This window comes from Bombus pyrosoma, linkage group LG14, assembly GCF_014825855.1.
Source record: "Bombus pyrosoma isolate SC7728 linkage group LG14, ASM1482585v1, whole genome shotgun sequence".
Lineage (NCBI taxonomy): Eukaryota > Metazoa > Arthropoda > Insecta > Hymenoptera > Apidae > Bombus > Bombus pyrosoma.
The window spans coordinates 4950790-4978467 of record NC_057783.1 but is presented as its reverse complement, the minus strand read 5'-3'; the positions used below and the strand labels follow the sequence as shown (position 1 = coordinate 4978467).

Sequence of the window (27678 nt, the reverse complement as noted above, 5' to 3'; positions counted from 1 at the left end):
AGACTAGGTCGAAATACTTTAATATTTTCTTATAAAGAATAAAATAAATGCATCGATTGGTTTATGACAAAACATCTAGTCCCTTCTAAGAAGACATCTAGAATATTGAAAACTTGAAGCCAATGACTTCATGGTAAAAGATCATGAATTACAGTATTCTTCATTTTCATTCAACTTTGAAAGATTTTCTTTATATCGGCAAAGGTAACCAAGATATTTAGCGATCCAAGATAAACGAGATTCTCTCTCTTTATTCTCGTTATTTTTTGTCAATCTATTATTATTCTTTATTCTCTGTTATGTCTGTTATGGTTGTTAATTATTCTCTGTATCGGCCAGAACTGGGAATTAAACGGGACAAACGCACCTGCGAACACACGTGTTGCCACGTACACATATATGTATATTTAATGAATTAAATAATACCGTACAAAATGTACAAGATATATACAAAACGATCTTTATACAATAATCGAAGGCGTTGAACATGTTTTCAAAAACATCTCGCGTTACGTAAATGGCCGATACGGGATTGTGGGAACAACGGGAGCACATATTTTACACATATTTTACACCATTCCTGTTTAGACATCGTCTCGTATCTATACGGATCGTAACTCAGCCTCGTTGCAATTTCGATTCCAGACCCATAAGTTATTACGTCGGTCGGTCGTGATTTATGGACAGATGACGCACCGCAATGTATCGTTCTATTAAAACGCAGAATCACCGTTTCAAATCAGTTTTTTCGAATTTTCCTTTCCATTTGTTTCCCCGTATCGCGTACACGCTTTCATACGATCTTTTAATCGAGTTTTAATCTATCGTCGTTGAAATATCATTCAGGCAATTACACGAAAACCTGCGAAGGTTTAAAGGAATCTTCTTGCACTCTGTTTATATTAAGCTTTGGAGAATCGATAGTTATCGAGCAGAAAATAGGAAACTCACAATTTAATTAATTTTCCTTTCCATTTGTATCTCTATATAGCGCACACGCTCTCATACGATCTTTAAATCGAACTTGGATCTATCCTCGTTCAAATATCGGTAATTAGCTGTTGGAAAGATTTAAATGCGTCCTTCCGCGTGCTGATTGTATTTATTCGAACCTTGAAAAGCCAATAATTATCGAACGAGAAAACAAGAAACTGACAATTGGATTAATTATCTTCTTTAACCGGGCTGGCTACATTCTTGCAAACTTTCCAATCCGGCTACTTCCGTGTGGTTGTTATATAATTTTCTAGATCTTAGGCGTAGAGGAACTGCGGGAGATTACCTCGCGATTTCTACTTAGGCACGACCCTCGCTTTCGTAAAAGAGCAAATTTTTCTACAGCCTTAACGATCTTCTTGTATAAAGAAAAATTCTGTACATTTTACAAAATCGATTCTATATATAAGATTTCTAATGCAAGATCAGTCCTAATTTTTCTAAAAGAAAAACACGTCTCTTTGTGAAAGAATACTTTGTACAGTCTTTCCATTCCTCTCGTGCCAAAGTCTTACGCTTTTCTTCAGAAATGACTCGCCATTGTTTTGTACAAGATATACCTTAGCTTCTTAAAAGAAATTAATTATAATATTGGCTTATATTACAATGAACACTTTGTACAATCCTCCTTATCCTCGTCTTTCGCTCTATTGTTACTTCATCCAAGATCTTCTCCAACCTACTTTACTAAGATCATTGGCCATCGTGCTATCATTGCTTTTAATCATTGACTTCACCTCAGGGCACTGTAAATTTTCCATTAACTTCTGTATGCTTCGATAGCGTATTTGCATAGTAGATCTGAAGAAGTTAGTTTCAAGCGTAACAATTAGACTACCCTGATTATGATGTCATCTGTCCTAAATTTAGGCTAAAGATGCCACCCTAAATTTAAAATTGGTATCCTTTTTAATTCTACTGGTCAAATTCTATCAAGAAAAAAAAACAAACAAAAAAGAAAGAAGACGAAAAATGGGTCAGAAAATTGGAGTGCACTAAAACGCAGATCGTTCTCTCCAAAGAAATTTCCACAAATTCTGTCCTCCAGAATTTTCATATAAATTCAGTAACGAAGATTTTCTTGAAGTCAGGTGCAGATCCGCCAATGTCGTGCCTGCAGATGTCCCCATTGTCCAGATAGCTGACGTCCGAGTTTTTTAGGGTGCTCTTCAAGCTCTCGATCGAAAGATTCGGCATCCTCCGATCGACTGTGAGCTTGTCGAGATCGTTCATCGAGTAGCCGGGACCTATTCTCGTTTTCTTCAAATGATACGACTGTATGCTCGGCTTCGTGTCTATCAGATTGTTCCTCCTCTCTTCCGTCCCGTTCTCGATGATCCTCGGCGTGAAAGATCGCATGTTGACCTTTACCTCGCTGGCTCTCTTCGAGGGCAGCAGCTCCACCTGCAAAACAGCACGTTCTCACGATCCTCCATTATGCAATCGATGAAAGGCCAATCATGTTCTCGATGAAGTAATTCCAATGGTCCTCGCACTTTTCGCCGACAATGTGCATGGGTAAAATGGAGATCGTTTTGTTGGTTTGTTCGCGATGGATTTTTCAACGTGGTTTGCGTGGAATTTCAGGTGATATATGGAAAGCTGGTGGTGATGTGCAATGGAGAAGACTATAGCAATCTGGTGTATGTTTAACGAATTCATATGCTAGAATGCAGCTACTTCGCTTTTGGAGTTGCATATTTTTTCCATTAGAAATGGCTTTATTTCAAGCGATAGTATTGTATTTGTTTCAGCACATTTTCGTTGCCGACTTTGGCGTGATAAATGGAAAGCTGTGGCGGTGGTGTGAGGTGGAAAAAATCATGGGAATTCGGTACAAGTTTCACATTTACGGCTACTAAAATATAATATACGAGCATAGTTTTCACTTCAGGAATTGCACCTTTTCTCCTATTAGAAAAGTGTTGAATTGGGTTTGAGTTTAACCGATAATGTTCCTTTTAACACATTGTTCGTTACTTTTGCTATGAAATTTTGTTAAAGCAGATGTACTAATTAAATTAACAGTTCAAATGACGTATGTGTAAATTGCAGCGAAAACGTTACATGGACTTTGGTAACTACGACTTCGAATTCAACCCTTTGCATTTCAACAAAATATACGACAAAACTCTTTGAAACTAAAAGTTACGTTTTGAAAAGAAGAAAGTTATCGTACCAATAATAAATACTAAATCTAAATTGTAAAGATTATTATACGTTTCTTTTATTCCATTTCCTAACTTATATCAATGAAAATAAAACGAGGTAAAAATTAAGAAGAGAGAAAGAAACAGTGTTTCAAAAAAAAAAAAATGTAAAAATAGAGTACAAGTTTATAGGTTTCTCAAATTTTCGTTTATGAAAATTGTAAGACGCTTTAGGAAGTATGAAAGGGTGCTGCTGGAAATGTTACCTTAGTTCCCTTACGTTGAAAGTATTCGAAATCGTCGTTGGCCACGGTGGTAACGGAGCAACAGCTTCTGCTTCGACTCCTGCAAGAGCTCATGGTATCGAAATCTCCATTCTCCAGATCGCAGCTCTCATCATCGGAAGTCTCATAACCATCACCTTCCTCCTGAGTCTCCTCTCTCTGAATATTCTGCTGTTCTTTCTTTTGATCTTGCTTCTTTAAGTCGTACGTCCTCGAGTCCAGCGCCGGTCGATGGTACCTGAAACATTTTCCATAAAAAGTATTCATGCTATTCTTATACAGATCCTCTTGCACGATAATTTAGAAAATGATAATATTAGCGAATTGATAATTTGCAAGTTGCTGCACGATTTGACAATATTTCAAGATAGGTAACAGGTGATTTTATAAAATTTATTTATAGAAATTTACTCGCTCTATCATCAACTAAAATTCATTAGTAATACTGATGATAGCTCGTAGCTAGATGACTTGTAAACTTTTACTAATAATGCTAGGCCAATTGTCTAATAGAATCTTAAAGGAAGCTTTTCAAACTTTTAACATTTATACCAAACAATCTTTAAAATAATCATTAAACATTTGTAAATAGTCTTATGAAACTTCGCTTATTCCATTACTAAACTTGTCATTAGAGCTTAAGAATTGTTTAATATTGGTAACTTGTAAGTTGTAAACCTTCGCTAATAATATTACTTGAACAGTGCAAGAGAGTCTCGACAATACAATTTCCAAAGAAATCAATAATGTTTACGATTGGCATCTAGCATGATCGAAGCTCTGATTTCTCCTCAGAGCGATTCTAGGGCAACGTGGCTCTTCCTGCAGATTGTTATCTAAGCCAATGATCAAATTTTCCAAGCCAAGCGCGCTCCTTGCTTGCCTTCTCGGAGGTTCTTCTCGAATTTCATCTAGACTCTTCGTAAACTTCCTTTTGCTGCAAGGATCATCCAACTGGACTAGGTTTTCCATATTCTGACCAAAGACGTCGGTACTACCAATTTTTCGACGACTGCCGGGTAACTCCTGGAAAATCTCATTTGGTCTTGGACGTTTGTTCTGCTGGTCCACGGTGCTCTTTCTCGTTGTTTCCACGACGTTTGCTTCTTGGCGTGGCTCGAAGGTCGAGCTGGCGTAGGAAGAGAGTTCTGCGGGGAGAGAAGCGTAATTATTGTCCTCGTTGAGAGATTGTATTCTTGGGTAGTGCTGTATCCCCATCGTTATCGTACCAGTTTTGCCTGAAACATCATTTCCATTGTCTCTTTTTTACCCTTCCAGGGCATTCGTCGGCGAATTTTGTTATTTAGGAATTCTTTGCGGGCTACACGGAAAATTTTATTTTATCAATTATTAGTCTCTTAACTAGAGAGGTTGCTCTTTGAAAATAAATTTCTATAATTATAAAATTGAAAATTATTGAAAACACGGCAATTTCAGATTGATTGACTTTGATTCTTCTAGTATAAGTGTGTTACGTATTATCTTATTGTCCGGCCTTTGGTGGTTCTTCAATTAAGGTCATTATACAGTCAGAATGGAAGAATTAAAAAATTGGGAAAGTGTGAAAGACTTGACGCATTATTTCACTAATTGGCCTTTACTGATTCTTAAATTAAAATCAGTATAGAGTTAGGATAGAAGAATTCAACGACTGGCTCACTCACAGACCCTATTAATCAACTCCATAAATGGAAAATTAGAGAAAAATAATGATTCTTTACCATTTAGTTTACCATTATTTATGTCATCTGCTTACGAACTCGTTTCATAGAATAAATCGTTTTTAAGAACTGGATATTCGTATGCTTATGCAACGAAATTATAAAACTAGTAAAAAATGTGGAGTTAATTAGTTTGTCTTCCGAAAGACCCGGTTGAAAAAGTGCGAGAGAATTGATTTTCAAGGGCAGGAGAAAAGTGTACCGTCAGAAATTCTAGAAAACGTGACCGAGAATATCGATTTCCTACTTGCACAGTGGCCCATAATTCAAGGTATTTGTGCTATCGTTCGCGAGGAAACGGCACTTTCTATCGGCGATGGATTATCGTCCCACGAAATTCCTAACGCGTGTTAACCGGGTCGTGCGATGGTTCCCGATCAAAAATTCAGAGCATGTTTCGATAGATAGTTGCCTATCGGCAGCTATTTGTCCCTGGTATCCAATAAAATGGTCCCTTCGGAGAATTCGTGATTCTTTAAAGATTTTTCGAAGTACAGATAATGCGCAAGAAACCATTGTCGGAGGATTCAGGAATTTTTAATAAATATTCAGCGTTGCAACAGCACCGGCATTGTTCGCCAGATCAATATGGCTGTGAAACCTTCGCACATTTCTATAAATAGGAGCGGAATCCATTGGTGGAAGTTGCTTCGAAATAATGAATATTCATCGGAATGAATGAATTTTTTAAATCATTTCGGAAAATGATTTTGGAAATGTATGTAAATAAGGAGACTACAAAAGTGGAGTACTCTGGCAGAGTATTAGAATTTCGACTTGTCACGGATGCGTACGGACCGAATACATCCACGTAAAGACAATTATTCCAAAATTAACTAACAATTATCCTTGTTATCGTTTGTAAAAGAAATGATTAATTTCGTAATAATAATACGATACTTTAAAAATTATTCGAATAAATAATAATGGAACACTCGAATAAATAGAAAGCAGAATTTTAACGAATAACGAACGACTTTTATACGGAAAAGATTATTCTGCCCGGAAAGAATTTGATAATTATTTCGACTAAATATTTATTCCAAAAGGATCGAAATAATGTTCTAATTAAAAGTTGTATTCTTAACGCTTCGTAAATTAATTTAATCGCGATTAGTTTGATACACAAACCGTATCCTCGTTTCAACAATAATTAAAAAATATATTCTTTGCTTTTGAAATTATACTACGAACCATATAAAGTGCATTGTGGTCACGAAAGTATTCGAACACTTGTACCCACTTTTTATAAACATATGTGTGTCATACTTCCATATTTCGTATTAACTGTAGTTTTTATAACATATAATAAATCGCGATAGCCGGACATAGAGCGTGTCAATGGGCAACAAGCGTAAATGTCAGCACTAAAGAAATCCTACATAAGCTAGCTACCGCTAAAAACAACAAGAGAGAGAGAGAAAGAGAGAGAGACAGAAAGAGAGAAAGAGAGAAAGAAAAGAAGAGAGAAGAGGCAATAATAGAAGGAGCAAAGGAAGCGTGTCGAAAAATTAGTGTACACTCGCCTCTGTTCTGATGATTGTGCAACCGGCCGTAGAGGCTTCCGTTAGTCAAGGGGAACTTGAGTCCGTGGTTCAGGTTCAACTGCAGCTTATACTCGGCGTCCTGCTCGAAGTGACGAAACTTCCCATCAATGCCGCCTGGAAGCGTAACAGAAATTTTTTCGTGAAATCGTCTAGAAACGGGCCGTCAATTTCTCTTCTGTTGTGGCCGTTGCGCAAAATTCGCTCACCTCGCGATCTATATTAGCGGAGCCGCAAAAATGAAACACATAGTGAAATCAAGCGTCGTGGCCCGACGTTGGCCGGCTATAAATCATTCCGCAGACAGAAATATCGGGACGATCGACGATCGAGAAACGTTCGGAGTATTATTTTATAGGAAACGAGAGGCAAAAAAAAAAAAAAAGGAAAGGAAGCAGGAATAAATGGCGCGAGTAAAAGAGAAATTAACCGCGCGATACGCGGTTACCAGGATTGCGAGATGACGGGCTGTCGCGTAACTGATATTTCTCCTTGACGATTACGCGTTCGATGCAGCTCGTTCCCACGCGTGTACTCTGGGTCAACACGTTGCATTTTTCATCCTGCAATCGATACCATCCTCGCAAGAAAATATCGTAAAATCGAGCTATCGTGTCTTGACGCAAGATTTCTTGTAAGCATCAGATGTACCATAGGTCGGATATTCTATTCTACTGGAATACTCGCTGATCTCGTACAAAATATGATAATTGGACTGCCGATGTTTACGTAGATTTATATATTTTTATCTATATAATTAAGGATTAGAAAGATAATTGCTTTACTTACTAAACATTATAACGCTATATTATCAGCTACGCTATAAGCATTAGGATATCCACGTACTTGTTATATTTATTGAATTCCAAATTTCATTTTATTTAGTATTCTATTATGAGATGCATACGATGCAAATGCGATAATAGATTTATAATAAAATAATTAGAAACTGATGACAATGAAAAGCATTCAATTTATATCTGCTAGATATCAATAATATTTGTGATCGACGATGTACCATCGCATATTCTGTGCATTCTAACACATTCAAGTCATAAATAAATGCATAAAAGTCCACAGTGTAGCAATTAAATTAATTTAACTTATCAAAGAAACGGCTAATCGATTAAAATGTTACATCCGTGCATGATCGTGATCCAATAAGCTTGCAGAAAATCTCACCTTTACTCAATTTATATTAGAACAGAGAATCACGTACCGTGAGATAATCTCCTCGCGTGATCCTGTTTCGTGTAGACCTTCGCCACGTAGCGACAGAACATTTTGTCGAACAGCGCCAGAAACACCGGCAGCAGGGTGTCCTTTACCAGAGGCAACCAAGTCGCCAGATTCTGGGTTGTGCAGAAATCCCTTAGCAGACCTGGCTTGATAGATATGACCTGGTAGGAGAAAGAAGATTGTTCTACGTTATTACCACGGTCCATTGTCCCCAGTGTCTCCTACATTCCTTTTCCTTCCAATCCCCCTCTCTCTTCTACACGCGATCTTTTATTTCTGACTTTTGTTCAAAACCTGAAATTTTCTCACTCGTATCCTTCACTGGTTATCCCAGCAAACGAATAAGCGTAAATATTCAAACCTTTGGAAGTGTTCATATCGTGCTCTTATCGTACTCATCGTACATAGAGATCGTGCTCATGTACTGTTATCATAAATCCACTAGAATGTCTTGCGTTATATTTTTATTCTTAAATAAAGCTTCAACCGATCTATATTTATACAACATTTCTTCTCACGTATAACCATAATATATAGCGGTATCGTTTGGAAAAATTGGAAAAACACTCCGCACACATATTTCACCCTGTCGCATTTTCCTCGACTACGAATCTCATCTAAGAAACTTAAATTCTTCTTTGAAACTTCCATTTCGTCGTGCGATCGCGCGAAATATATTTCCAGGATTTCTCTAGGATTTTCCTAAGCCACGAAGGGATAGTTTATTCTCTCGATCGATGAGATTTCGCCAAGAAATCGTGTCAGGAACGCCACACCGTGGCTTTCGCCGAGCGAAATATGCAGTGGAATGCAATTGGAATCGCGCGCGGCTAATTACTCGGTTCGTCTGCCCTCGACGCGTCGATAAACAAGCGACGCGCACGCTTCTGTAATTTCGCGGCCATGCTAATGCAGCCGCGGAAAGAAACCGAGAAAAGGGTGCGATGGAAAAAGAGGGAACGAGGGAAACGTCGAAACGCGTCGCCTTATATGGCCGGTGTGTTACTTTCGATTTTAGTCAGCCGCGAGCGGGAAATCTCGTAGTGAAAATTGCGTTCGGTCGCGCTTTCAGAAGCGCGTTTTTTTTCTTCATTGGGTGGCTGGCGCGTAAATAAGTATACCTTGTATACCTTCGATACCTTCTCCGCGTAATAGCGCGTGAAGGAGAAACAGGGTTGCGTTGCAGTGGAACTCTTTGTTGAAACAAGATTCTAAACTTGCTGCGATCCTTGAATTTTTATATTTCAATTTCGCTCTCGTTTCAGCAAACAGACAGTATTTGTAAGAATACTGTATTTGTTCGAAGAATATTGCACATAAGACTGAAGCGAGAAATCATGCACACCGACAAGAGTTTACAAGGTCTTCGCGTTTTATTCAAGCCACGTGGAAATATTTTTCGATATTAGGAAAATGCAATTGGATTAAAAATAAGCGGCAATAAGTGATATATTATTCTAAACAATCGGACTAACGTTCCTATTTTTCTGGATCGCGTGACCAGGTTGTATAATCATCAAATAATCTGAGAATCAACCCGTATCGTGTATAATGATAAACATTTTTAATGCGACAAAGGAAATACACAAAAAATAGGTGTTTCAAAACATAATTCTAGCTTAACGTTTTAACATCTTTAACACGCTTAATATAATCTCGGTAATTTTCCAGAAAATATTTTACGATCTGCTTGCATCGTTTCTCGTTTCGCATTTTGACTTTTATATCCACTTCCAATTTTCCTATCGGATAAATAAAATTCTCTTGTATCTATTATTTATCTTGAAACGCAACTGCAAAGAATACAGAGCTTCTCCAAGGATGCTGAGATCCCCTGAAAGACTGATATCCGCTATTTTCCAACCTTCCACCAAACAGTTCCAATACGTAGCTCGCGTTAACAAACGCAGCACTCGTTGCAAAAATGAGAATGGTCGAGCGACTCATGAATATTCACCGAGCTTCGTTCCGCGTTAACATTCGAGTCGAATAGTTCGCGACTGGATAAAACAAGATATACGAGTACGACCCTTCGTACGTTCGACAAGAATATAACCGCGAACAGCTGTGGAAAAAGCGGCAAGAAATCGTGGCCGATTACGCAACAATGAAAGTTCATAGTCGTATTTCGTATCTCTCGGCCAGTGCAGAAGTTAATGACAGGATCGACGTAAGAAAAGGTTTCTAGTCGCTTGGGAAATCGCGCCGCGATTCTAGACTGGATTTACATGGAATTATATGTGCGATATGAATTGCACGTGGCCACTCGTGCATACTGGCTAATTCGATGAAATTACACGAGTAAAATAAAAATAACAGAAATATGTTAATAATAACAGAATAATAATATGTTAATAATAATAATAACAGAAACGTTCCAAAAATGATTCCGAATCAGTAAAATTCTTCTAAGACACATTTTAATGCTCTAGGGCCTTACCAGATCATTACAAATGACCGGTTTCAAAATTTAATTTAACACTCACTCATCGTTAGCTCACTCAGCACACTCATTGAAATTTCTTTCATTCGTCTAACTCTATGTAAATTCTCATATTATCTGATTAATCAATTTCTCAATTTTTCTTAATCTAAATTTATTATTATATTAAATCATGTTTGTTACTATATACGTACATATTTGTATCGTCGTCTCCTTGCAAATACACAAGGGAAATGAAATAATTTTGAAAAATCTATCGAAAATATCGTTCGATAAATTTGCTCACTTAGATTATTGAATTTGGCGACGCGGCAAGAGAGTGGCTCTAGCGATTTGAATTCTGCGCGGCTATTACGCGCGCAATAGGTGATATGAAATCGAAACTAGTATACCTTAATTAGATAGAGGGGAAACGTGCGTAGCGTTGGGCGCACCGAAAGCGACTCTCCCGTGGAAAGGGAAACCTCGAAATATCGTTCTATTAACACAGTGAAACCGTTTCATGGACGATATAATTGAATTTCGAATTTCACCCGGGAAACTAAGATTTCCTTCGCGTGATTCTGTCAAGAGGAAAGAAACTGAAGAAAATAAACCGCGTTGCTTTTTATGATACTTTCAGGGTTACGAACATCCTTATTTGGTTTATTGTTCTTATGTTCAGACTTTCTATCGGACCATTTAAGAATCTAGTTGTTCCTGTACGATAATTCGATAATTAATGATTATCATATGTATATTTCCATTGGCTGGAAAAACCAATAAATCAAAAACTCATCGTTTCAACGAATTTATCTTCTAGTTCTAGCGCTAAAGCTAACATGTAAAATTCATCATATTTTTTTAGGAAATATTCTAAATCTCTTCTAGAATTTCTCTTTGTCAGAAGATAAAGGCAAAGCTCCAACAGAAAGACGATCGAAAACTGGTTTCCCATTGGCAGGATTAATCCCAAGTTAATATTGCTATCTAATAATTATCATCTTTATGTTCCCAGTAACTGAAGAAACAAGAAACCAAAAACTCGTCTAGGATAGAACAGGTTATGCCTAGATTCAAAAAGGTCACACGAAGATCACCGACTTGTACACATTATCAAAAAATCCATCTCCGACGATTGTGACCAGACAATTACAGTAGAATATCCTCTCGTATACCGCTCGACGTACAGAAACCATCGCGCCTCAAAATCAACAATACTTTAGCAAGCTACAACATAACAATAACAAAGATAAATTGTCTGATAAACTGACAAACTGGCTAACCGAGTAGTTACTATAGTCGCTAATGACCAAAGTAGTTGATGCGACTATAAACAACCCAATTAACCAGTTAACTGCATTTGACGAGTATATTCGTCGTCGCTTAGATATTCTAATATTTGCTGTTCTTGTGAAATAGAATCCTGTTTTCTAAAATTATCATAAAATTATAATAAAATAACCTTATAAACCTTTTTCCCTCCTTTGTCGCAATATCGAACATTTACCATATTTCTTATAAAGTATTCTAAACCGTTTCTCTACAATTTCTCTCTGTCACAAAATAAAAAAGAAAGCTTCGGTAGAAAGACGATCGAAAGCTCGTTCCCCATAATTCGATCACGCCCCTGCTCTTCAACCTCCATTAACCGACAATTACAATACCCACGCAATCTCGAGCAACAGATTTTCTGCTCCGAATCTTTCGAAGAATACTCGTTGGCGTACTTTCGGCTTGTGGCGTATATTTAACACGTAACTAGCGTCGTTGCACGCGTGCTGCACAAGCGAATCGCCCCGGTTCGCGCGATTCCACAATGAGGGGCGCGTCGTATACTTCTCTCTCTCTCCTTCCTCTTATCTCGCAACCATTATCTTGTCTCTGTCCATGAGCAACGCGAGTTTCTCCAATCAATTTCAACGGTGATTCGCGTTGAATCCTGAACGAGCCTTCCAAGCATTTTACGCTATCGCTCAAGAGTCTAGATATCTGCTTACTTTTGACAAGATACACTTTAATTATAAAATCACGAACGAATCATGTTACAACGATTTATCCTTTATAATCAGCATAGCTACAGTAACGCACAAAAATATTCCGACACTTGTAGAAATCTTTTATGAATATGTGTTCACATTAGTATGTTCATTAATATATTCATTAATATGTTCATGTACATATTATACGAAGCATTCTGTAGTATCATTAACACCGTAACAAGACTATAGCTTGGATAATAAGTTCATTCACGTTTTCTTAAAAGAGTACATGCACATGTTATTACATTCATATAAATAATCTATCTATATAATCTATCGATATAATCAAGGAGTAATTCATTTATCCTATTTCTCTACAAATATACGTTTCATAATAAATTTCACAGAAATCTCGTATCTTTAAATCTTTTCAGATAATTTTTATAACATCCTTGGAAATGATGGACTGTTCCAGTGTTCAAATACACTTTCGCGAATCGCTATATGTATATAGTAGTAGATATACAATACATACGAGTATATAGTAAATAGTAAAACATATTGTTGCTATCTTTCTAACGGGTAATCTAGATTTAAAGCCATAATAAATACCATAAAGACATAATAAGTATTAATTCATCGTTAATTTGTACATTCTGATAAAATTCATATATTGTTACTACGAATCGACCAACGTGGCCGGATATTTATGAGTAATAGTGTAGGTTGCCTTTTAATTGTTCGACGAAGAACGCGGGAGAGTCACGGTGCTCGACTCGCGTAGAATTCGAGCGAATATATCTCTGGCTTTCTCGTTGATCGAGGTCGGTTCGGTTGACAGCGATTTGCTTGGCGCGGGGTGTTTGAAAGGAAAGTGCAACGCGAGTAAAAAGACCGAAGGTCTGAAAGTTGAGTTTATTCTGTGCCAGTGTCGCCTGGTAATCGCTTATGCTTCCTAGTCATCGTGAAACCGAATATTTCCTGATCGATGCGCTTAGAATTCTTTTCACGTTCGTTTTGGAGAGCGTGTTGAATTCTGACATGGAAATAATACACTTGTAACACTTATTTTATAATAGATTACAGTGGCGAGTATATTAATAGATTATGGTAAATTTAATGTAATTTGGTTTATGACTATTAATTAACAATTCTCGGCCATAATCCAATAATTATTATTGAAAATGTCGATATAGAAGCCGATCTATATTAAATATAGATTTTATTAAACATTGTAATATAATTCTATTGTATAGGTTTGTAATAATATCTTATTTTATTGTAAATATAAAGATCAATGAACTTTAAAACATAACGTGAAATTTGTTATATAAAACAAAAATAAAATAATAGTGCTTCAAAAGTACGAGAAATGTATTTTTAAATACGCTGTTACAGAGAAAGAAATAGAAGTAAAACTTACGATATAATTAGTTGAGTAATTAGTATACGTGTAAGCGTTTCCTATTTATGTACTGGCCACTAAATATCGCGGATGCGTTTATGTAACGCACTACATTGTAACGTTCAAGTATTTGTATAAAATCATTCGGAGAGATACGATCATAAAAGTTAATGAGAAAAGTAAAATCGAAACAACGTAAATATTCGTCGACAGCAATAAATTGTTACGAATTAACATATTACCGTTATTAGTGGCAGTCAGACTTCGAAAATGAAACTACGGAAGATTTTAAACGGGAAATTAATATAAAAAATTTTTTTATACCTTATAAATATATTTTTAAAATCTCATCGGTTTTTATAGAACGAAACAATTTTCGTTAGATTTTATGAAAAATAGAATGAAACGATTTTTTCTGGACGAAAGAGACAGAGAGGAATGGAGGAGATTTCAATGCGTGGATCGAAGCAACCTAATTCACTGTCGGTCGCTGTAATAATCAACGAGATACGTCACACGAGCGATTATAAATATTAATGAGTAAGGTCAGGAGAAGTTTCTCTAGCGACAAGCTTGCCATCCAACGAATCATAATCGAGTCTGATATCGAGGTCGTAATCCATATTAAGCTCACACTTTCGAATATACTTATACATTATCGGTCGTGTGTAATGATACTAGTTTTTTCTGTTGCTCCTCCTCGCGTTCCTGTACCGCTTTTTTAACGCCGGAATTTCCTTATTGATATGATTTTACACGGCTTTTCTAGTGAAACTACTTCTTTAATATCCTTAATGTTATTCTTTTTACCGTCTCTTTTTCTTGGTGACCTTGTTCTGCTTAACATTTTTTTATCGTTATGAAATATTCCTCCTTAGTCTTCTTGCACCATTAACGCTGATTTTTATTATTACTATCCCCTTTTCCCTGCCTTTGCATCGCTTTTTCACTACCAGAATCTATAGTTTTAAAGTCTCCAATGTTCTTCGTCTCATTGTCGCTTTTTATGTTTCGATACTCCTGTATCGTGCACTTTTATTGCTGGAATTTCCTTTTCAAGAAAACTAAATATTCCGCTTTTTCCCCCCAAGAATGTAAACTCCTATTTCTTTCGAGTGCCGTGGAATATAATTTTGTATCTAATTTAATAAAAACTCATACGATACGAAAGGAAAGTCTCGGTCATTTGTCTCCATTTCTGAAATGCTAACTTTCTCAATGATGAACGGAATTCCGGTGTGAGAGGAAGAGAATAATACCGGAGACTCGTTCACTTCCGGAGGAAGGGAATTCGAGCTAGGTTCCGGTTTTCAAGGGTACCCTTTCCTTTTTGTAATCCATTTGAATATAAACATATTTTTTTGAAGTATTTCTGCTATTTAAAATAATCTAATAATTGTAATGTTCCTGGTTCAATCATGTTAATAAATTCAATAATAACTAGAAATTAAAGATATGTTTAAATGTCATCGAACAAGTAGATCATTATAAAACGACCTCTATAATCGAATACCAATTTACCAGGCTGATTTAATGATCTAATTAAACCAACGATCTGCTCGTGCAATCGCAAGTAGTTTTTTAATAGCGCGTGACAAATAACATAATCGGAAATAAGTCAAATCATGCCCATTACGAAATCATGCCCGTTACAGTCAATAATTCAACTCACGCTACTAATCGGTCGATAGAAAGATAAATTGAAAAATATCACTTATCAAATCAGACAGAACTTTCTATAATTTTTAATTTTCTCATACTGCTGCAATTCTTGAATTTCTGTATTTCAATCCTACTCTTATTTTAGAAAACTGCTTTCCTTGTTAATAATAATAAACGTTCAATAAATAATATTTTTGCAAGCTTCCAAATAGTTCCTCGCCTTGTCTGAAAACCATTTTTGAGTTGCGTCACTTTTGAAATACGTGTGCCATATTTTCTAATGTTAAAAAAGGTAGAGTTAGATTTAAAATAACTAAAGATATGCAGCGAAGTTAACCCGAGTCTACACAAATGAAAAAAAGAAGATAAAATGTAAAGCAAAGGGATATTTACCAAAACTGGAAGATATTGAAAGACATAGCAAACGAAGAGAATGCTGTAAATCGTTGATCTTCCGCTAGCTTCGTCTATCTGGACTCTCTTCTTTCGTAAACAAGCTCTGCTGTTAGTGGATCCACTGGTGCACGATCCACTCGAAGGATCCCAATGTTGAGGATGGCATTCGAAGGCTCCTGAAGAATTCTTCGAACTCGTTTCCGATAGATCTGACACTGATTTCAGCAACTCGGCTTTCGGTGTACGACAGATGTTCCTGACCAAAGCCATCAGCAGGCTGATCACAGTCGTCATTGCCAACAGACACCGTAGTGAATTCATGAAAATTCCATATTTCAGAGAGATCTCCTGCGCTAGGAAGACGCAGAGATCTGGTTCGAAGTTGAGGACTCCAGTGACACCAACGCAAGCGCTGATCACGCTTAAACTGACCAGATGATACTTGAGATGATTTTTCGTAAGATTTAATGCTTCGTCGCCCATGCTTATCGCGGTGAAAATTGCGATTGAGGTCAGCGTCAATTCTTGAAGGATGCTAGACGAGTTTAGCATCCAGACTAGGGTCGAGCAGAATTCTGTGAAATAAAATAATAATTATGTACTTTATTAATATTTCAGCTTTGAGAGCCAAGGAATGAAAACTCTGTTTTACATTAAATCTTATCTCTTTTCACTTATGCTTCCACTTTTACCACACGTACCAACTTACACGTGTTATATTTAAATCCTCTCTCATTTTTACTTCATCCTATTTACACCTCCTCAATCCCTTACTTTATTTAATTTGCTTTCTACTGCCCGTAGCCAATTAACTACATCTCATTTTCGCTTCATCCTAACGCCTTCCCTAGTGCTCAAGTGACACTGGTAATTATGAAACCTTACGAAATTGTTTTATCGCGTAGAAAGCACGGGCAACTTTAAAAAAATCATACAAATTGTACTTTCTCATTGTGCATTTTTACATAAACCGTGCATTTAATTTATTTTGTATAAGTATTTACAGTTCAATTAATCGTACAATGTATAAGCAAAGTTTCCTAATGTAATAATTTCAATATGAAGTTTCCTTTCCCCCACGCTTCTAAATAAAAGTTTCCTACATAAAAGAATGCTAAAAGATTAGAACGAGTTTTAGAATTATTTTGCCGAGTTTCCAACGCATCAATTACCTGTTTCCAAAGCTTTTATTATATTTAGAAAGAATGCATTTAAGGGATAAGATTGCCCCTGTCTATTCTCAAGCCTCTTTCAATCGCTTTCTCTTCAGACACTCCTATCATTTTCTCTTCCTACAATAATGATAGAGCAACAGATGCGTAACTTCTTGTTTCATTACCTCCAAAGTGATTAGTTGGCCGAATGAGAGTAAGAATGGCGTACAACAGCAATCCAAGCTGGTGAACCAAACTCTGCGAGAGAATGGCTACCGTGAACACGTCGATCTTCCGTTTCGCCGAGGATGGCTGGTTCTGATAAATCAGAAGCGACCAAGATAACAGCAGGATGCATATCGGAGAACCTACACAGGTGGGCAGCCATTCTCCTACCTCGCTTCGCATCTCTGAAATCAAAATACAACCTCTCTTTTAACACCTATGCGAGAAGGAAAGAGAAAAATTAGCGTGCCTTTTTAACAGAAGATAGAAATAATTCACATTTTAATAAGATGAAAGGAAAGTGAGGTGGAACGCCTATTCTCTCTGTCAAGGTTCTTTTCATTGATCTACGGGGAAAGTATAGAATTTACTGCCAGACTTAAAAGAGGCTTTTGAATCCTTTCAGGTCTGAATTTCTCGTAGTTTCGGAGAAAAATGATTTTTTTTATTAACTGTTAATAGGCTACGGATATTTGATTACATGAATTATAAATATACAGTGGCGAATAAAAGAAAGCTGAATTGATACTGACACTATAAATTTTAGTAATCTTTTGTATCAACAATCTTTTATCATATTGATGATAATCACTTATTGCATAGTACTATTATATTTATTCGCTCTTTAATTAAACGTAGATCCAGTTTATAAAATTATAGATACCATCTCTACATGTATTATACTTTTCATACTTTTTATTTTATAAACTTTCTCTTCTCTGCCATTTTAATTAAAGACATGGGACCCAAGTGGACGAATTGCGTTACTTATATTTTTGTGCTTACGTATCTTATGTACAATCTCTGCATTTTTGCACTTTCAAATTTTTCTGAAATCGATAATAACTAGTGATTTCTCAATTTACTAATATTATCGATAAATTAGCAGACAAGATATACACATGCGTAAACGGATATTTAATCGAAGATATGTGTTACATATATAGAATTCACATTCGAATAAGATGAAAGGAAAGTGAGATGGAACGTCTATTCTCTGTTAAGATACTTTTCATTAAACCACGGGGAAAGCATAAAATTTTCTATACGAGGTTTCTGCCAGGCGAAAGAAGATCGAACGGGCCGAAAAAAGAATCACTTCAATTCATCCAATTAAGTCTTTCACGCGAGGTAATTTCGCGCTAATCGTCCGTCTCGATCTCTACTCCCAGGAGGAGGCTCGAAACGGAACGAACTTTACAACCGGTAAAATGAAACGAGCAAACTATTCATTAAAATGCACTCGATCTGTCCCAGTTTACCAGAGGTGGAGAGATGATCTCGGATATTCGTGTGATTTTAAGTTCGAAAATAGTGCCATAAAAGGCACGGGAAACATAAATTTAACAATCGAGGAAGATTAAAAATCGCATCATCTACTTCTCTCAATTCTTTCACTTTTCAATAATTTGGAAACCAAATTTATCGATGAAGAACCAACTATCTAGGTCGTCTAATAATTTTCTATTATTTCGATGCTTTCCCATCCAATCAGTATCCTGCATGAAACCAATAGAATCATCGTAACTAATTTTACGACACTCAGTATTTTCCAAATATTCAGGAATAGATGGATAGCAAGAATACGTATTTAATCCTGAAATAAGATAAAAGAAAATTTACTTGACGGTGTATTGAATTTTAAAATCGCTTTTCTGTAAAAAGCGCAAGACTTATCGTGTTTCTTCTTTATTTTTCATTTATTTATTTGACTCTTGCTTCTCGGTTTTGAATGGTACGCCATACACCGATACTATTTTTCTTTCATGCTACCACATTTATCTCTCTAGTTTTTAATACTAGCTTAAAACCTGTTAATTATCCTATTATATCAGGTTTTATCTTCGCTGTAAACGAGGCTAGAACAGTTAGCTTCCAAGAATTTGGTTGGGAGATGACGACGAAATAATTGGAAAATGCCACAAGAATCGACGGATAGACAGAGAGACAGAGAGAGGAAATAAAAAAAAGAGAAAAAAGGAAAACGCAAGGGAAATTACAGGTGGAAGGAAAGGTTAGTTTCCTCGGCTCGTTTCAGAGGCAAGGTTCTCGTCAGTGAGAGTGGCAATGCCTTAATCTCGATGAAAGCTCTCGCAATTAGCGTCGTACGCGTCGAATTATTACATCCTCGTGCTCGAGGAAGAATGGCGGGAATGATCGTTAATCAACGAAGTTATTATCGCGAGAAGAAGGAAGTTCTTGATTGGTTTCACGTAAAATGTCAACGATGGTAAGAGAGAAGGATAACGCGAAGAGACACCGGGCAGATCATGATTTTTCTTCCTCGTTTCAAGTTCCAAGTATTCAGCCACGGACTCTGCTTCTTCTTTCGTCTGAACTCGGCTCCACTTTGCAACTTTCTATTCCGCGTGTGGCCGTAGTCTAATTTATTATTGGAAACGAGTCGAATTTTAAAGGATTCGTCCGACATTTCCATCGAAATTGTTCACATTGCTGAACATTTTTCAGTCCATGAAATTTATCTTATTTCCATCAATTCTAAACAATTCAGTAACGCACAATCATCGATGATCATCGTGTTGAAAATCACGTTCACTAATTAACTAATCAACGTGTTAAGGGAGTGTACGAACAATTTGAAGATACGAGCCGCTAAAAAATAACGTTAAAAATATTTTAAACAGCGTGGAGAGCAATATTCCCAAGTTGAGTAACTCTCTCTTTAAAAACGATGAAGTGTTCAACGATTAGTTGCATAAATTCCCAAGTTTTGCGCAAGTCGTACTATTATCTTTTTTATCGTCAATATCACGTAAACTTCATAATTTTACCGGGGTTTCACCAAGTCAGAGATTTTCAACGATTGTTACGCGACGAGGAAATTTCACTTTGGTGCTGTCAGTCAAGCTGAGGCCTCTTCGAGGCAATTTCTTGACGGAAAGACTTTACCGGGATCGCGGAGGTTTCCAAGAAAAGAAAGAAAAGAATCCCAGCGAGGATCGAATCGAAACACGCGAATATGAAGCGAATGGCTCGTGAAATCTTTCCACACCCTCGATTACTTTCTCGTGGTCCTTATCTCATTGATCAAAAATTGTAAATATGTATCTTCCATCTCTTGTACCTCCGAGTGACCGGCTAAATACCTATATTAGTAAAAAAATAGCTGAAGTAAGGAAACATGAATGTTTTCCCCGACTGACGACCACTATCACCCCTTCCACTGCTCGAGCCTTCCACCACTTGTCTTGCTAGCTATCACCCTTTCTACTTCTCCTCCTAACCCCAATCTTTTATGCCAAAGATTTGTATAAATTTTTATTCATTTACCCATCAAGATACCCGCACTGTGCTGCGGACGATTAACAAAGAGGCCTTTAAGGGAACGGGTCTTGTCTATAGTGGAGGGGTAGCAACTAACAAATAAATTTCCGCTGCTCCCTCTTGTAGATTGCATAGAGAAGAATTTTGAATAGTATATGAGAATAATTAGTAAAATTGGTACACTAAAAAGTGCAGCAAGGGAATAGCGGGAGTAAGGAAGTAAGAAATTTGGAAGCAAAGAATGCTTTCAAAATTGGTATGTATTCAAAATAGGATGAGGCAGATTAGAAAGGTTGTTGTAAGCTTATGAGTCTCAAATGTTCGTAGAGTAGGTCTTACGTTTTCATACTGAAAATTTACGAGACTGTTAATATCATATTCATGCAACGTGCGATATTATAAGGCGGAAAATTTCGGTTATCCTTGTAAGAAATCGCTAAGGAAAGCCGATGCAATAATCTTAATGCGTTAGTTGCGTAAGTAAATGAAGAAAATAATTAGCGAGGTGTACGTTTCAAGGAAATCTGGCTACTGGGGAGTTTAGAAAAATATTTGTATCAAACTTTGTACAGAATATTTAATAATTCTTTCAAAGTATTTAAGTGTTGTAATATTTTAATATCACAACACTTAATGATCATCTTTGATATGTATCTAAATATCTTGTATATAATTAATTTATAATTAAAGTTATATAACGATGATAAATATCTCTATGTAACCATGCCTTTCTATTAATGAAAATGAATATCAATATTAACGAAAACACTTGTTTAGAATCAAACCTGTTAACGTTATGTAAAAAAATTTATTATTATTGTTAGTGCGTGAAACTTGTCACTTGTAAAATTTCGTCAGTAATAATGTAGTACAATTATGCAAGAAGAAAAATTACGTCTGTTTCATAAAACCATTTAAAAAAATGCATTTCTATTACTAATAACTTGTAAAGAAGTAACTTTTAATAATAAAAACAAAAAGAATCCGATACCGGCAATTTTAATTAGTTTGATGATGGTAACGTTTTATGTGGCGCTTGGACAAAGTGAAATTAGATTCAAAGTAGAAAAAGTCACGGAAACCAGGTTAATTTTCCTTCTACTGATAACAATGTCGTTCGAAGGAACCAGTCTGAAGATCTTGTCTCCATTATACTCGGTTCTTTAGCTCGATGTGAACGTCATTCTTCCTGCTGTTTCTGCCGGAAGTAGGTTACGCCGAAGAAAGTCCGCAGAATCGCGCGCGTCTGTATGGTAATGCCATAAAAAGGATTTACTTTCGCAGGAATTTGGACAGATGTCTCGAGATTTTCGTTTAGTTTTTTTTTTTTTTTTTTTAGAGAAGAGACAGGTATTTCTTATTCTATTTTCTCTATCCTTTCACAAATGAGTCATTTTTAGTCTGAAATAAAGACCGTTCTTTCATTATTCGTTTATAATATAGTTCAGTATAAAAAGAAGACATGCTGTGCATTACAATTTGAAAATTGCATTACGTTATAGAATTATATTAATATTACAAATCGTAAATTTCCAGTTACTAACAATAATAATAATAATAATAATGTTATGGAATTCAAGATCATGAAAATACATATAATATACAAAAATATATAAAATATCCAAAGTATCTTTTTGTTATAATATTACTTATGTTCCATTTCTTTGACTATATTCGCAAAATACAACACATATATATAAATTTGAATAAATATCTGTAGACTTATAATCAAACTTTCTCGTATAATAGTAACAGGTTTAGTACTAAAACTGGTGAAATTCTACAAATTTATGAATCACAAATCACTTGATTATTGTATTTCACTGATTAAAATTCTGAACGACAAGTCTATACGCTATACATTACAACCAACAACTAATGGTTACTCTATTCACTTTTATTATTATCAACAAGTTATTCGCTAATAAATTACCGTTCAAGAGAGTCAATTTTACCGAAAAGAAATACATCTATAGTTTAGCTAATAAATGACTTACTAAAATGCAGTGTTGCGTGCACGCAAGTACAATGAAGCGTGAAAGGATTAAAATTCTATTTTCAGGGAAGTTTAAACTTTTAAAGAACTTTAAACTTTTAAAGGAAAACTTACAATTCTATTTTCGTAGAAAATTAAGTTTTCGATAGATTACCTAAAGAAAACGTAAAAAATTCCATTTCCGTAGAAGAAAGTTAAATTTTTTAAGGATTTAAAAAATAGACGAAAGAACGAAAGTTCAAGACACTCAGGATTCGAATTCTTCCGTTAAAACGATAAAGCACCTAAAAGAATACCTCGAGGTTCATCTAAAAGACCAGTTTATAGCCTAGGATTCCTCCTGGAAAGTTCAAATGTTCCTCTCGAAATGTTAAAAAAGAAAACATCCATCGAAGAAGCAATACAAGTTTAAAAGCCACTGCTTCCTAATCACGTGGATCGCAGCACACACAGATAGAGGAACACGTTTATGACCAGCATGCCGGTCCATGGACTACGAGCACCAGCGGTGAGAGGTGTGTCGTTCGATTAGACTGGAATGCTGGGAGGTGTGTAGCATCGAGCAAGGTCAGAAAAAACGCTCGTCGTCACGAAGCCACATGAGATCATCGAGGAAGACGTTAATATCTGCTAAGCTTGACCCTATTCTTACCGAAAGTCAACCGGTACTAACAAAATAAAATTCTTCTCAGAGATCTATAACTATTCTAATAATAAAATATCAAAACGCGAAAGAAGAACATCCTAAAGAGTGGACATTTGTTAGGCATTTTACTATTATTTTAAAGCTTGGCTACGAAAGGTGCGATAGATCTGAATCACGCGATCTCTGTCAATTTCTCCTGGTCGCGAAAGGCATCACTGGATAGCTTGTAAAAGTACATAGCCAACACTTGAATGCCATAAACGCGTATTAAATTTTTAGCCGCAATATCCTCCAAGCTAAAGATATCTTTGGTATACGAGTTGGTGCAGCTTTTTATGGTAAATAGAAAGATGTGTCTGAATATTTAAATACTTTCTATAATTTCTATATGTAGAATAACGAGCATATAATCGTCGAAAATAATTGTATAATCATAGTGTTCCAAAGTACAGGAAGTGTATTTTTAAATTCTATGGATAGTATAAAAAGAATTTAATATAATAAAGTAATTGAATTTTCGCATATATTACAGGAAACGTATACTTCTTCTAAGAAAATAATTAGACTACCAACTAAAGACTTAATCGCAATTCAATCTATATCAAAACCACTCTACGTTTCCTGCTAATTCTGTTACTCATTCGAAACTGCTATTACATCAATAGTAATTTCCCCTATTTTTATAGGTTTTACGTAAACGAAAAACTTTTGTTAAAGTACGAAAATTCTAAACCTGATATTTTTTAAATTCCTGACATCCACGAAGCACATAATAATTCTAAGCTCGTTTCATCTTCTCTGGAAAAGTATTAGCTTGAACTTTGCAATCAAAAATAATTTTCATTTCAATCCATCTTTATCTTCCCCCGCGTCGAATATCATCGAAGAACTTGGTCGACCAATTTAACTTCCTGAAACTCCAATAGACGTTCCTGAATAGCGCAATTTATCGGTAGCCGTTCGAGATTCAATTCGAGGTATCACACGCAGCATTCGCGATGCCAAGGGAACGGCAATTCCCGCAATTACCTCTAGTAGGATGAAATTACGTTTCATGATTGTGACCTCTGGCCAATTAGGTCTTCTCTGTCGAGCAATCAACCAGCCTACGTGAAAACGATATTTAGTGTCACGAGTATCATGCCCCCGGCAAAACTGGATGCTCTAACTCGGTCATGTGAAACTCCGTCGCCCACTCTTTCACGGTGTCTCCCGTTCCTCTATGCTTCTTTATCTCGCGTAAGGAATGTTCCCTGTCTCTTCTGGGGCTTGAAAAGGACTCTGGCCTCCACCTTGAAACCGTTTCTTACGATGGTTATGCGCGATCCACCCAACAGGAATTTCGTTTTGCCAGGTAAGACGAGAAGAGGTAAACGTATGGCTTGATCCATGTACGTACACGCGTACGTTTCTGAATTTGCTGGTTCAGGTGGAAACTGGTTCCCAGAGAATTTCTCTGTCGATTGGATGAATTAATGTATCGACAAAGAGTCGACTTGTTTTCAAAGGAATCTTGGTTTCGATGAACTCTTCGGACTTTCCGAAGAAAAATAAAAATACAGGCGAATCGGAGGATCGTGTACTAATTTCTAAAATCGCAAGCAGATAAAGTATGCAGCTGCCGCGATGCGTTCGAAGATAATTCCAGCGAATTAAACAATTAGTTCTTAGAAAATTTCTCCGCCGATTGGATGATTTGATGCATCGATGAAGAGCCGCCGTGTTTCTAAAGAAATCTTGATTTGGACCAACTCTTCGGAATTTGCAAAGAGAAATGAAAATGTACGGTGTAATCGCCAAATGAAAGCTTGTCTTTCTGAAAAAGATTTCATCTCGATAAATTCTTTTGGAAATTCGAAGGAAATGACTTTAGCGAATTATGAACCTGGTTTCAAAAATATTTCTCTGCCTATCGAATGCATTGGAGCATCTTCGATCGAGTCAACTTCTCGTCAAAAAGTTTTAATTTCGATCAAGTTCTCTCTTCAAGATTACCTACCAGAAGGAACACAAAAATACAAACGAAGATCCGAGGATCACGTATCAACTTCCAAAATTACAAGCAGGCGAAGCTGAATGCTCAGAGACTGCGACATCAGCTCCAAGATAATTCTAGCGAATTAGAACCCTTCTAATTCGAGTTGTTGGCACCGGCACATGGGGTGACTGCATCGTGGTCGAAAAGTAGGTTACGAATACCGGCGAGAAAGTAACCGAGAACTGATCTGTCGTATCGTCGAGAAAGATTAGGCGCGGCCGGTTTGCATCGGCGATCACATTATCGGTTGAACGTGGCTTTGGCCACTTCGTTGGCCGTCTCCGAAGATTCAGGACGGCCTCTGTACGGCTTCGAGTGCCTTGATACATCGATACTTTTTGTAGCTCGAGCCACCGTCAAGTACGTGCGTGCCAAATTCCATTCGGCCAAACGCAACCGCACTGTCTATGTTCCGCGTTGTTTCGAGGTCAGGGAAAAACGGCTATTTCGCGAACTAGGAATCTTCTCCACACATTATCGAATTTCTTCGGATACTTCTTCTGCAATTCCGTTAATATTATTAGCGAAATTTTACAAGTCACAACCTACAAATTAGAAATAAAATGAGAAAACTATGATAATCAGTTTTTGTAGACCTTTCCAATTTGAAAAGGAGGACTTAATACAACGTGGTTGAAAAAGAAAATAATAGCCGAGTTGAATTGAAGATATAAAGAATTGAAAAATAACGGACAACTCACGAGAGTGTGTAATCAAAGACCTTTAGCATTTTTAAAAAAATATATCATCTCACCTCTTATCTTTTGGTTTAAGCGTGCACATAAAATTATTTTACTACCTTAGAGTAGCTATTCTACGGTAGAAGTCGTAGACCATAGAATCTTCGTTTAGAAAACAAAATTAACATTTGCTAGAGTAGGATTTTAGTAGAATTGGATAATCAGGTGATTTGTAGTTCTTGAAACTTATATTTGTAAACTATAACGAGTAAATTATGTATATGTGTTATACGAGGGAATTTATTGACACAGTTAATTCAATTGTGTAAGACAGCTCTACTATACACGTATATGCATGGATTGTCAAAATACTATGAAAAACGTAGCTAATATTGAAAAGCTAGAACTAAAATTTCCAAGGCAATTTATTCAATTCGCCAGTACGACTTCCTTTTACCAGAGTCCTTTTACCGGAAAGCTTTTCAATTGACGGTTTCTAATTGTAAGTAATAGTAGAATAGTGAAAAAATTGTCCGTATGAATATTTTACGAGGTTGATTCGCTATTTACGTGGGACTATACCGTAAGAAAAACTTGTTTCTGTCTCGTAATAGGAGCTAACAGGAATATCTGATTACTTCCTTGTTATACTCTGCGAACTACACGCGATTATTTTTAAAGTTTCGCAAATCCAAATTAGAAACCCTACGAGACAACCAATTTAAAATCAGACCGAGATAAAAGGCTAAAGGAGTAATATCCTGCGAATCAGAATTCCGGAATACGACCGAATTAGAATTTCATCGCGGAACGAGCATAATTTCGAAATTATAGTACTAGGGTCGGCGTATCCGATTGAGGACTGCATTTACATTGTTATGCTCATTGAGCGAATTAATGCACCGTCCATAAGCTGACGCAAGGACGCGAGGCGGAGATGTCCTTGATATTTTACAAATCATTTCCGTCGTTAGCCAGAAATAATCGAAAACTAGGAAAGAGAAAAAATATCGGAAAAGAAAGATATAGAATAGATAAAAATAAGAGAAAATAATTTGGTACTCACTGCAGAGTGTCAGTGATTATGCGGAACTATCGTTGCCGTGGAATGCAACCGCATCGCTATTCAGAGCCTGCGGATGCGCGCGATCTCGATCAATCGGATCCTCGTGGCCGGTGCGACGCGATTTCTACGTTTTTGTTTCCGCCTCAGGCATCCTCAGCCTCCTCTGTTCTGGTCCAAGTACCGCGTGTTACGATTATATCAAAGATCGTACAAAGTATCTACAGCTCGATGATCACTTCTAATCCAGGAAATGATACTTCTCTCTGTCACACTTTCTCTGATAAAACTTTACACTAGAACAAAAATACTCGAGTGCCCAATTTAAAGAATTGTAAAAAAGAGCAAGAGAGTAATAATTTTTTGAAAGAATAATTCCCGCCAAAACGCGAACAAATCGGTTTATGCACACCGATTGTCGGTTCTTGATGTCAACGCGGAGTACGAACACTGCGGAACATTTTTCCAAAAAACAAACTATCCAAAACAGTCACCGTATTTGTTTCGCGTATATCAATCGATTGGAAACTTTCACTGTTTGGGGTACCTTTGAAATTTCACTGGACCATCAGATTTTCGCTGCAATATGGGCACCGACCGTTAAATTAAATTTCCAATTAAATCGCCGATCTTTGTCTCGTGATCAACGACTGACCATTGACACGCATGAATGACAAGTGAAATTGTTTGAGCTGTCGTTAAACGTGGTATGTAAAGAACGGGCGCGTCTATATGATACCAGCTGTCGAGCGAGCAATATTGCCGCGAAGAAGCCCGGACCGGGACTGAC

General features: G+C 36.6%; 1 protein-coding gene across 4 annotated transcripts; it reads right to left on the bottom strand.

Moving 5' to 3' along the window:
- Positions 1-382: 382 nt before the first annotated feature.
- Positions 383-27678, bottom strand: LOC122575206. Of its 4 annotated transcripts, XM_043743849.1 has the most exons (9): positions 26892-27677; positions 17141-17365; positions 15799-16376; positions 7915-8095; positions 6678-6812; positions 4660-4668; positions 4185-4578; positions 3413-3668; positions 383-2400 (listed from the first exon to the last, which is right to left on the bottom strand). In XM_043743849.1, exons 2-9 carry the CDS (start codon positions 17361-17363, stop codon positions 2050-2052), a joined length of 2127 nt encoding a protein of 708 aa, XP_043599784.1. In that variant the 5' UTR covers positions 17364-17365; positions 26892-27677; the 3' UTR covers positions 383-2049. The 4 variants fall into 4 exon arrangements, with proteins under 4 accessions (XP_043599784.1, XP_043599783.1, XP_043599782.1 ...); XM_043743848.1 differs by having other exon boundaries at positions 3427-3668; positions 4185-4668; positions 26892-27678; XM_043743847.1 differs by having other exon boundaries at positions 4185-4668.

Coding starts and splice junctions, on each gene's coding strand:
- LOC122575206 (XM_043743847.1), bottom strand. CDS start 17,363: ATGCGAAGCGAGGTAGGAGAATGGCTGCCCACCTGTGTAGGTTCTCCG. Junction 8,096..15,798: donor TTCAATATCTTCCAGTTTTG/GTAAATATCCCT, acceptor TTCTCCTACCAG/GTCATATCTATCAAGCCAGG. Junction 4,669..6,677: donor GCACAATCATCAGAACAGAG/GCGAGTGTACAC, acceptor ATGATGTTTCAG/GCAAAACTGGTACGATAACG.